This window comes from Mesoplodon mirus (genome assembly GCF_964341445.2).
Source record: "Mesoplodon mirus genome assembly, chromosome: 6".
In the NCBI taxonomy this organism is placed as follows: Eukaryota; Metazoa; Chordata; class Mammalia; order Artiodactyla; family Ziphiidae; genus Mesoplodon; species Mesoplodon mirus.
In genome coordinates, this window is record NC_138982.1 from 30,136,331 (window position 1) to 30,152,135 (window position 15,805).

At 50.1% G+C, this 15,805-nt stretch overlaps 1 protein-coding gene across 1 annotated transcript in view; it reads right to left on the reverse strand.

Moving 5' to 3' along the window:
* GALNT15 (polypeptide N-acetylgalactosaminyltransferase 15) overlaps positions 1 to 14,888 on the reverse strand; it is a 34,827-nt gene extending 19,939 nt beyond the window's left edge. The window contains exon 1 of the mRNA XM_082625409.1: positions 13,633 to 14,888. Within this exon, the coding sequence (XP_082481535.1) occupies positions 13,633 to 14,312 (680 nt within the window). The 5' untranslated portion in view covers positions 14,313 to 14,888. The remainder of the gene's footprint in view (positions 1 to 13,632) is intronic.
* Between the last annotated feature and the right edge of the window lie 917 nt (positions 14,889 to 15,805).

The window sequence follows — 15,805 nt, forward strand, 5'->3', positions numbered from 1 at the left end:
GGCACTTTCCTAAAATGCACTTCCAGAGTGCTCCTTTCTAGGTTGCAGCTGCTGAAACCACTGGTCCCTCCTCAGAGGAGTATTTGCATTTGAATTGGGGTTGTCTCGAGGACCTCAAACTTCCAGCATCTAAAGGCATCTGTGCTGGTGGGACTTCACACAGAGGGATGATCAGAGGAGGCTGGCCCTGCTCGGGGGAGATGCCACCTGAAGGGTCAGCCCGAGCTTCTCACCAGCTGGACATCCCTCTGCCGGGTGCGTCCCAGCCAAAGCTGGAGCTCTCAACACTCTGGAAAACTGCCCGTGACTTTCTGGGCAAAATCCTATGTGGTGGGGGATTGATACTAGGTAAGTGCTTTAACTTAATGGTAAAACAGAAATCTTAGACAATTAAACAAAAAAGCACATGAACATCTCATAAGGTAGCTGTGACAATTGTCTTATTGTTTCTGTATTTATACACTATTTCTTTTCATAAAGTATTTAAAGTCACTCTCAAGAAATATGTACCATAAAATAATGGTAAAAGAAAAAATAAGGCTGAAAAGTCAAGAGTAGGGAAATAGAAGTAAGAGTGTGTGGACAAAGAATGTCACCTGCCATTCCAGTAAAAAGAAAAGAATGTTGTAGCCATCAAGCCAACAGCCAGTGCATCCCTCACCCACAATGCACCCTGAGGGGATTCAGGATGCAGAAAAAGAGGATACTTAAGATACTTATCTAAGGAATAATTTCAATGAGCCCAGACTTTTGCATCTTCCCTTATGTAGAAAAGCACTAAAATCATTAACTTGAGATATCTGTGTTTTGTGATTAGCAGTTATCTTTTGACGTTCAACTCCATGGTTTGTTTGTTTGTTTGTTTTCAGCAAAACCTCCTATATATCCTCCCCTACCTCTTTGGAGCAGTTTCTCAGAGCTATTTGAGAGCCTGTCTCCCAGGCTATGGTCCTCAGTAAGGTTCCCAAATAAAACATAACTGGCAACTCTTAGGTTGTGCATTTTTCTTTAGCTGACAAGTAGAAAGTCAACATCTGGAGAAAGAACATACATTCATAGGTCAAAAGGGCCTTGGTATTTCTAGAGAGAATTTAAAATTTGACTCTGAGCTTCCTGGTAGCCAAAATAAAATGGGAGGTTTATTCTGCAATAGAATTATTACCATCAGAAAAGTTACATACCAGATATTTTAGGGGAAGCAATGTTCTTTCTAGACTGTTTTTTTTTTTTACAATTTATAACTTTTTCATTTGAAATCATTTAAGACTCAAAAGAAGTTGCAAAAATAGTACAGAGAGTTCCCGTGTTATCTTCACCCAGCTTCGCCGAGTGATCCACAATGATCCAAACCAGGAACCTGACATGGTTCAATACTATTAACTCCAATACAGATCTCATTTAGATTTTACTAGTTTTTATACCTGGCATTAATTTCTAAAAGAAATTCCTATGGACTTCAGAAAGAAGTCCCTCAAGAGATGACAGTGTTCTTAGAAGCATCCCTAAGATGAATAAAATAATGAACTATACTATACATGAACCTTTACAGCTTGATTTCAGGGATGGTCAAATAACACATCCAAGGTGGAACCAGTTCCCATGAAGTTTTGCGACGATAACGGAGAGGCCCCAGCGCATGCTGCACTCTCGGCTGAGTCTTCGACCCTCTCTACCCTCCCTCTCTCCCACCCCACAGCCCCTCCTCTCACTCCAGGCCCTGGTGGAGCTTTCCTCCTGCAGTCTATCCGAGTTCGAGAAGTTTCACTCTGCCCCCAGAACTGCTCTAGATCTGCTCACAAACAAACAGGTTCAAATTTTCCTTTGTGTGTTCTCCATTTCCTGTGTGGTTGTACATATTGGCAGATCCAGGGGTTCTAGAGATGGGGACCTCCAGTGGCTGTTGAAAAGATACCTTGCCTCAGTGGACTCAGTGAGTACAGAAAACCCAAAAACGTTACTTGGGCGATTGCTCGGAGGCTGGCTGTTTTCCATGTCAGACAGGAGAGTTGGGGGACAGGGAGGCCTGCAGATGGGATGCCCATGGGTGCAGATTCAGAGGGACTGAAGTTCATCACCTCAGGGCAGAACACAGCCATACCTTCCCTGGGGCCTGGCCCCTTCTCCACCCCAATCTATAGAATATGTGGACAGGAAACAACACTTCTGTGTCTGTGTGTCTTTGTCTGTGTGCACGCATGTGTCCTTGTAGAATGGTGGTCAAAAGAGCTTGGACTTCGGAATCAGACAACTTTTGATTTGAATCTCTCCCCTGCTACTCGCTGAGTTTCTTTGGGTAATATACTCAATATTTAACGCTCCTCAAGTCAGGAGACGCGGGAGCTTCCTGCCGGGCTACAGAGCTGGGGACCCGGGGCAACCGACTTTCTCTCCTTGGCCTCACAGGACGTTCCCTGCAGAGATGATTCAGCTGTGGACGCGGGAGCCCTGCTACTTTCTAGCTGTGCAGACGACCCTGGACAAGTAACGTGGCTTCCTGGGGCCTCGGTGTCTGCAGGCGGGTGACGGTAGTCCCCGTGTTGCAGGGCTGCTGTGAAGATGAGATGGCTTTTTCACGAAGCACTAAGAATGGTGCTGGCACTGAGCGCTGTGTAAGTATTCGCTGCCATGATCAGAGGATGTATTATCACTACAGGATGGATCAAGAAGGCTCTTCCAGCCTTGAAATTCTGTGTTCCTGGCTCTTCTTTGCATAGGAGAGGGGGAAGGGAAGAGGACAAACCAGGGGAGCAGGGGTTTCAAAGGGAATCTCAGAGGACTCCCCTCCTCTCCCTCCACTAGGGTTTTCTAGGTTTTATGCATAGATAGAACTGTGTTCTCTCTTCCTGGTGAGAGAGGTGGGTGAAGAGATGACAGGCAAGCCTGGGATGAGCTCAATAGGCTGAGAGGACTTTGAAAGGCAAATGGGCTTCTAGAAGCTCTTCCAGGGCCAAGGGCAGTACCTCCCTGAGCCGCGGAGGCAGGTGTCCTGGCACCAGCTCCAAGAGGACCCTTCACCTGCCCCGTGGAAACATGCTCACACGGCCTCCAAGACATAAACAGGTGGCGCTGGAACACCTCTTCAGGCAACCGCAGAGCTGCCCGGAGCCGTGAACTGGAAATAGCCGTGGCGGTACCGTGGCCTTTCAGGGCTGAGCGCTGTGGGCTCCTGCGGGAAGGCCAGTGCTCGCACCGTGGTCTGAGAGCGGCGCTAAGTATCATCAACAGAGGTGTGGCGAGGCCTGTGTCTCGGGGCCAGGGAAATGCTCTTCAGAGGAACCAGGATTGATTCTTTTGTTTCTGGGGGGCGGGGTGAGCAGGCGCAAGGGCCTGTGGGCAGGGCAGGCTGTGTAGACCCCCGTGGAAGGAAGGGCTCTGGATACATGCCTGGGCTTCTGCGGTCCGTGGTCATCAGGCCGTGGTCATCAGCACTGGGTCTCGTAGGGATGGGCAGACGGGCCCATGTGGTAGCACAGCGTGGAGAAGGGGTGTGTGGCATGTGATACCCTGAGAGCTCAAACACCGTGACAGTTCAGGGCATCTTAGGAAGAGTCCGTATGTGTAATCAAGCTTTGGCATTGAGTTCAAATCCTGGATCTGTCCTTGCGAGACTTGGACAAGCGACATAAGCTCTCTGATAACCATCTTTCCTTTCAACAATTTCCAGATCCCCAGAACCAGTCACATGTGTAGTAATCAGTTGTTATTTTTCGAAATACTTTTGATTCCAGTAAGTCCTTTTTGAGCATGCATTTTACTTAACCTCAGTATTTTTCATCTGTAAAATGGGTTTGTTGGAAGGATCAAATGAGTTAATTCATACAAAATACTTAGAGCAGTGCCTTACTCATAAGTAACAGCTCAATACATGCTAGTTATTATTATTTCTTGCAAGCCTCCCAAGGGCCTGAATACCTCTCTAGGCCTCAGTTTCTTCATCTGTAAAATGAGAATAAGAAGTAGAGTTATTTTAGAGGACTACTTAAAGATTATAAACTTCATATAAATGGAATCATATAACATGCAGCCTTTTGTGTCTGGCTTCTTTCACTTAATATAATGTTTTCAAGGTTCATCATGTTGAAGCATGTATCAGTACTTCATTCCTCTTTACTGATGAATAATGTTCCATTGTTTGAATAGACCGTATTTTATTTATCCATTCATCAGTTGACGGACATTTAAGTATTTCCATTTTTGGCTATTATGAGTAATGCTGCTGTGAACATTCATGTATAAGTTTTTGTGTGAACATATGTTTTCAATTCTCTTGGGTATAGAGCTAGGACTGGCATTGCCAAGTCATGTGGTAAATCTATGTTTAATATTTTGAGGAACTGCCAAACTGTTTTCCAAAGCAGCTGCACCATTCTACATTCCACCAACAACTTCTTCACATCCCTGTCAACACTTGTTATTATCTGGGGTTTTTATTAGCCATTCCAGTGTGGGTGAAATGGTACCTCACTGTGATTTTGATTTGCATTTCCCTACTGACTAAAGATTTAAGCATCATTTCATGTGCTTTTTGGCTATTTTCTATGTATTCTTTGGAGAAATGTCTATTCTAATCCTTTGCCTATTTTTAAGTTGGATATCTTTTTATTGTTATTGTAAGGGTTCTTTATATATTCTGATACAAATCCCTAATCAGATACATGATTTGCAAATATTTTCTACCATTTCTGGGCTTGTGTCTTCACTTTCTTCAAGCACAAAATTTAAAAATTTTATGATGTCCAATTTTTAAGCCACTAAATTTTGAGGTCGTGTGTATGCAGCACTAGATAATGGATACACAGTCCCGTTTTAAAGATGAGGAAATTAGAGCCCAGAGAGCTTAAGTGACTTGCTTAAAGTTGCACAGCAAATTGCTGATGGTCAGTGTGACTCTAAACCTTGTGCTCTTGACCAGTATATACATATCCCCATCTTGGACTGAAGTGCTAACAGAATGTTCTGGATTCAGAGTCATAAGGCTTGGATTCTGATATCCAGATCACAGTGACTGTGATGAGGGGGGTGTTTTTTGAAGAACATGCAATCCATTGGTTTCATCACAAGCTCTGGACTGTCTACACTGATTCAGTAAAATCCTTAGAAAGCAACTTACTTTGATCCCACTGTCTTGGCTGCCTTAGAAATTTGCTTCTGTGGAGTTCTGCTTGACATCATGCTCTCAGCTTTGATCAGAGAACAGTACATGAGGGCATTTCAGGACACCTGTTTTGCATTACAGTCTCTGTAACACCTGTGGAGGGGAATTGTCTCCTCCAGCACTTTCTATCCCCTCCATGAAACTTTGGAGGGAAATTCTTGTCACATAGAAGTGCCAGGAAAAGCTTTTCCTCCTCTGAGGACGTGGTGTGTTTCCTCTTCCTGAGCAACAAGGATCATGATACTTACCGTGTTTCCTTTTTCACTTCCACTGCCAGGAAGCTCAGAGTAAGGAAGTAGGATATTTAGTCATTGGTTGCTTATTTTCATTCTAATTTTCTCTTTGATCTTGATCTTCCATCTTTCCATCCAGTCATTTAACTGATATTGACTGACAACCTACTATGTGTGAGGACTGGAAGATGAATTAAGTAGATAAAATCCTTGAAGAAGAATCTGTGGTGCCCTGCCCGGATCCCCTCGGGGATATCATATAATACAGCACAGCCTGACTTCCAATTGCCCGAGCGTTTTCTCTGACTGCCAGAGATGCTCTCCTTAAGTACCAGATGCCTGAAGAGGTGGATCGTAACCTCCCTCCACCCCTGGGAGCTGCCCTTAGTCAGTGACTAAAATGAGTTGTTGTATTAATATCCAGCAACCCAGACCCTAAGGGTGGGGGCGGGTAACCACGAGATGCTATCTCCCAGGTTCCCCCCAGGGCTGAGCTCTAGCTGCCTGCAGAGGTAACTGCCTGCAAACCCACTTTTCATTGGCTGCTCCACCCTCCCTGTTCCCTACCAGGGCTCCCGGGCATCACCTGCAAAACAACTCTTTTCCTTAGGGTCTGCTTTGGGGGAACCCAAACTCAGATAGTCTCTGATATCATGGAGTTTATATCCTATTAAACAGAAAACCGAAGAATTATTCAACAACTGAAGCCAGGACCTGAGAGTGGGTGGGACACAGTCAGAGAAGGTGTGTGAGTCAGGAGAGGTGTTCCTGGCAGAGGTCACAGCCTCTGCTAAGGCCTGGAGGTGGGAAGGGGCTTGGCCTGTACCAGGAAAGGAAGGAAAGATTTTCTAAAGTATACTTCCCTTTATCTTGACTAAACATGATATTAATAGCAATTTTCTATTTCCTAATATATCTTCAAATCCTTTGAGGGAATAAAGTAGGCAGGTAAACAAGCAAGAGAGCAAAAGGTCAGTGGTCCACGCAGGGGCCCTGGGCAAGTCGCTTCCCTCCCCTGGCGACCTGGGTTCTTTCTGTCCAGTGGGGATGTTTTTCCTGCTCTGTCTGTGCCACGGCTTTGCTGGGGGGTGTGAATGAGGCGGGGCAGAGAAACAGCTTTTGTACATTGTGAAGCAGTGTCCAAATGTCACCAGGTACTCATGAAGGGATCCAGGAAGAAATGCATGCTTTCATTATTAAATAATGGAGGCATTTTCTTTGTCCTTCAACCATACACCTGGTGAATAGTTTACTGTCTCAGTTTGTATACATCACACAAGTGTCCAAAAGCCCACCCTGACCTCATTTGTCCATCTTCTGAGTGGCAGCAGGTGGGGAAGGAAAGACCCAGGGCTTTGGAATCAAATCAATGTGGCTTTGAATCTTGGCTCTGTTATTTATTTATATCCCTTAATTAGCCAGCACAGGGAGTCTGAGACCTTTCTCCAGCCCATGGCTGCTGCCTGGATTAAAAGGGATCATTCAGGCCCAGGAGAGCCGCTCAATGAGTGCAAATTTTATGTCTTCACACTCCAAGATCAGGAGAGTCTGCGTCTGTGTTTACACACAGATGCACGCCCTCACTTCATGCAGCTCCAGGGTCCCCGTGAACTCAGAACATGCATGTGGAGGCTGATTCTGAAGAGAATGAGTCACAGCAGTGCACCAGATGGCCTGGCTGTGACACAAACCCTCTCCTGCTCTTCCCTTGCCTGGCCAGAGTAGAAAGGTTTCTGCCGGGTTTTCTAAAGCTGGTTTGGAGTGACTGACCCCCTGCTCCTACCAAATCAGCAGAGGCCCCCCCACTGAGACGGGCTTCCCTGTCTCAGCCCTGAGCCCAGCGATGTAACAGCTGGTTACTTGTCTGCATACCTCAGTGTACCCTGAGTTCTTTGGGGGTGGGGCTGGGGCTTGCTCACCTTCTCACTTTTAATAGTCGCTAAACAAATAATTATTCAATGAATGAAGGTGGACACTGTTCTTGCTCTCAAGGGCTGTATAGGCTGGCTGGCTGTAGACACAGGACAATAATACCAATTTCCTGCATTCTGGGAAAACCCCAAGGTTCAGCCCATTGTGTCTCTAATTGGTAGAGTTCATCTTGGGGACACCAATTTCCAGGCCAGACCTGGGGATAGAGCGGCTGGGGACACAGCCTGCGGACGATGCCTTAGAAGGATGGACAAAGGAGCTTACAGATGAGAAAGAAATGTGGAAGGGCTGGAGCCTGTAGGTGAGGCTGAGGCTGCCAGCCTGTCACTCGCCACGGTGGAGACAAGTCACACAAGGTGCATGCAATCCCCTTCTCTTTGTGGGAGTCCTCTGAAGTCTCCCAGCCTCCTTCTGAGGGACTCCAGGCATCCTTGGCTTTGCTCTGATCCTGGCTCCCTAGCCCTGGACTAAAGATGGGTACCGACTAGGAGTCTCTGGTCTGAACACTGAAGGCTCCTGGTGCAAGATCTCCACCTAACAGGGACAGCTGCCCCAAGAATGGCCAGATGCCCCAGATCAATCCTTGGTCTCAAGGTGATATTCAGACACACGGCGAGGGTCAGCAGCTGGTAGCAGGTCACAGAAAGGGCAGTAAGCCAACGATGAGGCATCAGAAGCCAAGAGGTAGCCCGGCGCTTCTCAGATCTTAACAGGCACCCACATCACCCTGTATCTCCATAAATGCAGATTTGGGGTCCAGGAGGTCTGGGGTGGGGCCTGAGAGTCTGCATCTCTAGTGAGCAAGCTCCTGGGTGATGCTGACACAGGTGGGTGCTAGACGACGGCTTGAGTAGAGGACAAGACATCAGCAGGACATCAACAGGGAAGTTGCAGCAGGAGTGAGTGCCGGGCCTCTAGCTGCCAGAGGACATCAGGAAGGCACATTCCCAGGAGCACTGTGACCCGTGAGTCCCCTTCCTGCACTGCCTGCAGTCTTCCCCGGGCAGTCCCTGCTCCTTACTTCCCTGGGAAGACTCCAAGTAACCCTGCCACCTGCAGTCACATGAGTGTCTCTGTTCCTTTTCACCTAAGAGGACCTAGATCAGTAGCTCCCGGCCTGGCTGCACACAAGCATCACTTAGAGAGCGAGTCCCGGTGAGTTGTATTTTGCTTGGTTGGTCTGCGGGTGGGGAGCCTGGCCGTGATGATTCACAAAACGCTCACATGCAGGCAGGGCTGTGAACCGTAGGCCTCATCAGCTTACTCAAACTTTAACACGGACATAAACCGCCTGTGGATCTTGTTAAAAACAGAGTTTTTCAAGCAGTAGGGCTGAGTGGGCCTGAGACTCAGCATTTCTGACGCTGCAGGTCTGAGGCCCACACCTTGAGTGGCACTGCGGTAAATAACACCAGCTTTCCCTAGTAATTAAAAAAAGATAAGATGCAGGTTGATCACTTCTGATCTAACCCCCGAGGCTGGCCCGAAGCGCAAGGCGAGACCCCACTGCACTGGGCACCACAAGTGCATTCGATCTCCAGGAGTCACACTCAGCTCTGTCTATACCACAAGCCCACTGTGGGGGCCGGGTCCAGGGTGGAGATCCAGGGAGGCGCCGCTCCCGGCCGTGGCTATGCTGGACTCGGGGGCTTGGTGCTTGTGGATTCCCTTCGACACCTGGCTGGCCAAGTCCCACACATACTGGGTTGTTTTCCCTCTCTCGTTGATGGAGGGGGATGAGCTGGGCTCCAGCCCCCAGTCTCTGCCCCAGGCTACTAACCCCTCCCCAAGGGGCATGCCCACTCTCCCAGATTTACTGATGATGCCCTGTCAGCTGCCTCTCCTCTCTTTTGCAGCCCAGGTGCCAAAGCCATCCTGGGGTGTCTCGCTGCCCACCAGGAACTGACCTGACCCTGTGGACTGCAGCACCCCTCCTCCTTGACAACAAAGCTCCTGCCAAAGGGGCCTCTGGAGCAGGAGTCGGGGGTGGGGGGTGAGCAGAGGAGGAGATGCTCCTTCCTACCTCCCCCCACTGGCGGGGGAGTGAGCGCCTGGTGCCTCGCAGCCCTGGTTCTCAGCCCTGGCTGCACGTTGGAACTACCAGGGGACACCCAGGCCTCACCCCAGACCAACTAAATAAGAATCCCTGAAAGTGGGACCCGCTCAGGATTCCTTCTTAGGACTTCCCAGGTAATTCCGACGTGCTGCCAAATTTGTGATGACTTAGCAGCTGGAGGGGCAGAAAATAACTCATGGGTCAGAGAAAAGACAGTGGTGTGAGGCCCACAGCTGCCTGCTCCAATCTTCCTCCCTCTTTCCAACTCACTCCTAGGTCCTATGCTAGAGACTACAATAAGGGCATCTTCTGTTTGGATTTGAACACTGGGGGGTGGGGGGGCAGGCTGGCGGGGGGGAATCAGCACACATTTCATCTCATTTGATCCACAACCCTACGCAAGGGTGTTATTTTCATCGACATTTTACAGTTGGAGAAACCGAGGCTCAGAGAGGTTGAGTGATTACACAAGGTCACACAGTAAGGGGTGGTGTCCAGAATTCAACCCCAGGTCCACTGTTCTATGGCGTATGATTTAGTCACAGTTGCAGGCATATAAACCAGGGAAACACGGGCCAAACCGTAAACACAAGTTATAAGTTGGCACAAGCAGGTAGCGTGCAGCCAGCTACGGCTGACCTGACATTTGTGTTTAAGTGTAAAACCCTGGGCCATGAAGGGGACTGTGTTCCTTTCTGCCTCTCTTCTCTATTCTCCAATCCCAGAACTACCTCCTCCATGGAAACTTCCAGAACCGTACTACCTCTCCACTCACCGTCTATACCAGTGGTTCCGCAAACTGTCTACTATCAGCTTGTAAAAATTCAGATCGCTGGGTTCCAACTCAGAGCCACTGATAGTCTCTAGCGATGGAGTCTGAAAAATCTACGTTTTAAACAAACAATCTGCAGGAATCTAATATGCACATACGTTTGGGAACCAGTGACGTAGTCCCTTGCTGCTCAAAACTGTGGTCTCTGGACCATCAGTGCTGGGACCTGATAGAAATGTCACATCTGGGGCTGCACCCCTGGCCAACTACCAGCATACTCTGCATTTTCACAAGATGCCTGGGGCGATATGCATACATGTTAAAATTTGAGAAACAGGCTCTATGCAATCTGGTGGGCATAAAGAGTGTCCTCAGACACAAAGGGTAGGTGCTTAAGAGATGGCTGTTCTTTTATGGGTTGTATTTGGGCCCAGTTTTAAATCTAGAAAAATGGTACAGATGAACCTATTTGTAGGGCAGGAATAGAGATGGAGAGGTAGAGAACGGACATGTGGACACGGTGGGGTGGGGGGAAGGGGAGGGTGGGATGAATTGGGAGATTAGGATTGAAATATATACACTACCATGCGTAAAATAGCTAGCTAGCAGGAACATGCTATAAAGCACAGGAAGCTCAGCTCGGTGCTCTGTGATGACCTAGATGGGTGGGATGGGGGGGAGGGAGGTCCAAGAGGGAGGGGATATATGTATACATACAGCAGATTTCTGTACAGCAGAAACACAGCATCGTAAAGCAATTATACTCCAATAAAAAAAATTTTTTTTTAATAAATAGAGTGATGGGAGAAGGAGAGTCCTGGCACCCTGGAGGGAGGGTTGTGGCCTTACTTTGCAGAGAATCCCTTGTGCATCCTGGAGCCTGCCAGGAAGGGGCGGCGCCAGTGCCTGTGTGCTTCTGGGGGAGGGGAGTCTGGGGTCTCAGGCGGGGCACACAGGCTGCAGGGACAGGATGCGGCCAGAAGAGAGCGCCACATCCTGCCGGACAGAGCCAAGCTGTGGGCGGGGGACCTACCGGCCCGGTTAGCCTGGGACCGAGGGGTTACTGCGATGGGAAAGTCCCGGCAAACTGAGACTAGCTGGTCACCCTGGCTGGAAGAGGCACCCTCAGAAGTGGTGCACACACGCGCATGCACACATACACACGTGCACATCACACACATGACACAGTGTACCAACACATGCACACACATACACAACACTCACCCATGCACTTCACACCACAAGCATAACAGAGACAACACACTTGCAAGCCCCACGCACCCCTTGCACAACACATTTATAACACACGGAGCACACACCACACAATGCACATGTGCAGCACACTCACAACAAATATGCATGTACGCAGACCACACAAACATGCCAAACAAGCCGTACATCACAGCACACACACATGCAGACATGCACACGTGCCCATCACGCCACGTGCACAACATACACAACATACACACATGAACCACACACACACAATACACCCATGCCCTTCACACCACTCACACAACGCATGGGTAAAACACACCACACACACAAGCATATCATACATATCACACATGTGCACACAGTCATGACACACGTACCACAAAAACATACAGCCCAAGCACCACATAACAACACACACAGGCACAATGCCATGTGCACAACATACATGATACGTGCACGTGTCACGCCATCACGATGCATACACACATGAACATTGACACATCAACAACACACATGCACACATGAAAAGACACCACACAGCTTGCACCCGTGCACATCACATCACAGCCTACACAGGCACCAGGCACACGGGCACCACTAACGCACTACACACAACAGACATGCACAGCATCCATTTGACACACGCACAACACAATGCACCCACACTTGCACGATGCGGACACACAGAGTCACACACACACTCACAGCTTTGGGAGCCAGAGACTTTTGATCGAGGCCGTGTGTCTGGTTGGTAAAACATCCTTGCTCCAGGCCAATGAAAAGATGTATCAAAAGAATTGGAAAATGATATATTGATTCTTTCAGCAATCGTTTCTTTACTGTGTGCTGAGACTACAGGTTCACTGCATGGCAAGGGAAGCAGGCACTGAATAAACTGATACATCAATGACCATTTAGCTTCGGTTGTCATGAGTGTTACGATTTAAGGCTGCAGACAGCACAAACCTGTGATGAGGGGGCGGGGCCTGGATGGGTCTGGGAGTTGCCTGAAAAGAGCTGTTTCAGCCAAGACCTAGAGTCGGAGCATCAGGGCCGGGGCTTTGGTGACATGAGTGAGACTCTGAGGTACACAGTCTAAGGAGGCTTCACCCTCCAGGCGACTGCATCTGCACGCCCCTGAGGGCGAGAGGCTGAGTGGCCAGGTTCAGAGGAGCCCCATCAGGAGTCTGAGAAGTATGTGGTCCTGCTCCCAGCTGCTGCTTCACTCCAGTCCTCCCACCCAGAGGGCTGGAGGATGGGTTTGCTTCCCGGGAGACTCTGGGCTCTGGGAAGAGCAGTGCTTATAGGGAAGGGACCTAGTCACCCAACTACCCAGCTGCACTGCTCCTGGATGCTGGTAACCAGACCCCTCCTCTGCACCCACTATGGTAATGGTGGGGAGGGCAGGGGGTCCAGGACGAGCCCACCATTTCCCTGGCCACAGCCTATGTCATCCTACTTCCCAGCTTGCCTCCTGGGGGTGGGGGCACCCTGCCAGGTCAGGCTGCTTGAGTGCAGTGTTCTAGATCCTGGGTCCTGGACCTGTCCCCTTAGTTTCGCTGACTAAGGAAGGGGGCGTAGAGTGGGGGGCTCAGGCAATTTGGAGCAAATCCCTGCTTTGGCACCTACTAGCTGTGTGACTGCGGGTAAGTCACTTGGCTTCTCTGTGCCTCATTTTCATACGCATAAAATAGGCATGATTGTAGTGCTAGCACCCATCATTATAAGTTGTAAGGATTTTTGAGTCAATACATGAAAAGCTCTTTGATTAAAGTCAGGCACATGGCAAGAGCCACATAAAGGTTAGCTGCCATTGTTACCTTCATCCAAAATAAAAGTAAACCCAACAATCATACTATTAAAATGTGCTGGAACTGAAAGTGTCTTGGAGAACATCCACTCTAGGCCCCTCTGGGTTATAGAGATAAAGCTGTTTGACCTGACAATCCACAGAGACAGAAGGGCTAGAACCCAGGACGGGAAGAGAAGGGACAAGGAAGGGTTCCTCCTTTTCTGTCTCTAGGACGGTGGTTCTCCCCTGGAGGGCTGGTTAAAGACAGATCGCTGGACCCCACCCAGGGTTTCTGCCTCTGCATCTCTAACACGTCCTCAGGGCATGCTGCTGCTGCCGCCGCTGGTCCAGAGACCACACGTGGAGAAGCGCTGCCCCGAGGCAGTGGAAGCAGAATGCAGAATGTCTGCATCCCTGAGTTTGCTGGTTGCCCTCCGGGAACGGGGGAAGGGGAAGCAAGGGCCTACTTACAGCGGATGCCGTACCTCCGGCAGCGCCCTCTGCAGGGGGATGCGGGCACTGAGCGCCTCCTCCAGGCTGAGCGAGGTCAGCGCCTCTTCTTCAGATGCCCCCGCATCCTCCTCCTCGGCCGCCCAGTCCCTCTCTGGGGCGTCCTCGTCCGGCCTCCTGCTCAGCCGCTTGATGAGCTGGTAGCTGCCACCTCTCCTGCCCTGGCTCTGGTTCCCTCTCGCCCTGGGAGAGGCCACAGCCACCAGGAGCTGATCCTCCCGCAGCGAGATGAAGGGCGGCAAGCCCTCCAGACGGCCGTACTCTTGGTCCTCGTCCTTGGACTCCAGCACCAATTCCTGGGGACTTTCCCCAAAGTCCAGGCGGTACCCGGCTTCGGGGCCGTGCTCGGCGACCTGAGCTGGGACAGCCTGGGGCAGGGTAGGCAGGGGAGGGTGCAGCACGGCCAGCATCAGCAACACACATCCCAGCAGCAGGAATTGCAGCCTGCAAGGTCCACGCCTGCATCGCTTCCTTAGCAGCATGTGGCTGGAACTTGCCAAACGCAACAGGTCATGTTCAAATTCACTGTTTCCTCCTGCTCCGGCTTCCTCCAAGCTGGCAGCAGAACCTGGCTTCCTGGGTCCACCTGGAAGGTTTTTTTGCCGGTCACTTAACCTGCTCCTTTTTTCCCCGGCTGACATTTGCCAGCAGCGTGTGTAAGACCGGCTTCCACTTACAATCAGAAAGCCACGGACCCAAGTCCCAGCCCAGGTCCTCTCTGAGCGGACGTCTTTAATTGCCTTCCAAAAGCCCGTTCACAGGGACTTCAGACTGAACTGTTTGCGCTTCCCGCCACCCCAACCCTTTGATGCCCTTTTCCTCTTTGGGAAAAATAATGATTCCTTTCTGCTCAGGGGTCTAGTCCCACGTGTTTCGCTTCCCCCCCTTGCACGAATTGTCAGGCTGCTATGAGATGTCTGGGGGTAGCCGGTGGGTCCTCAGTCTGGCAAAGTTGACAGCCGTCCTCTTTTGGACCCTGCAAGTCGGGTCAGCTCAACAGATGTGAAGCCGGCAGCAGCCTAATTTCCTTTCACACATAGCTCCCCGCTCAGCCGGCCCGAGAAGCTCCGCCAGACGCCGCAGGCGTGCGCCTTGCTCATGGTCCTAACGCCCTCACTGTTCCCAGGCTTTGTGCAACCAGAGGAACACGACTCCGGGGAAAACAAACGCCGTCACCGCCAGGACCAAACCCAACAGGAACATCCCAGGAGTTCTGATTTGAATCTCCTTCACAGGAAGGCTTCTTTCCCCACCCAAAGGGGCGGGAAAGAGTATTCCCTCCTAACTTCCAGAAGGCTGTACCTGGGATGGAAATGCAGGGAGCTCACTGGCTATTTACACACTCAGCCTCCCACAGGTCTGAGGACCACCGTCCTCAACCTTCTGAAAAGGAGTGGAGCTGGGGGAGATGCTCTTGTCACAAGCCCCTCCGGCCCACAACAGCACCTGAATGCCTGCTCTGCACTGGCCTCTGAGCAGGTTGATGGGTGGTGGGGGGGTGGGTGGAGGGGAGTGGGGGGGTGGGGGTGGGGGGGTGGGGGTGGGGGAGGGCTTGGCGGTCAGAAGAAGAGGGGCATGCTCCTTCAGTTGTAAATGTCCTTCGTTCAACCAGTGACTATTGATGAGCACCCACTATGTGCCAAAACTATCCTGGAGACTGGGGGTATAGCAACGAATAAAACAGCAAAATGTGTGGAACTTACATCCTAGTGGGAAAGACAAACAGACAGACAGATAATTAAAATATACAGTGGGAGGCACTTCCCTGGCGGCAAAATGGTTAAGACGCCACACTCCCAATGCAGGGGGCCTGGGTTCGATCCCTGGTCAGGGAACTAGATCCCACATCCATGCCTCAACTAAGGAGCCTAAAATCCACAACTAAGGAGGCTGCCTGCCGCAGCTAGGACCTGGTGCAACCAAATAAATAAATAAATATTTTAAAAATTAATAATAAAAAATATATATACAGTGGGAGAGACAGTGATAAGGGCTAAGGAGAAAAATAAAGCAGGGAAGGGGGCTGGGGAACAGGGGCTGGCATTGACAATTGACACTGAGTGAGGGAAGGGCTCTCAGAAGCATTTGTGAACGAGGAGGACTGGGCAGCTCAGTGGGGTGAGCATTTGGGGCA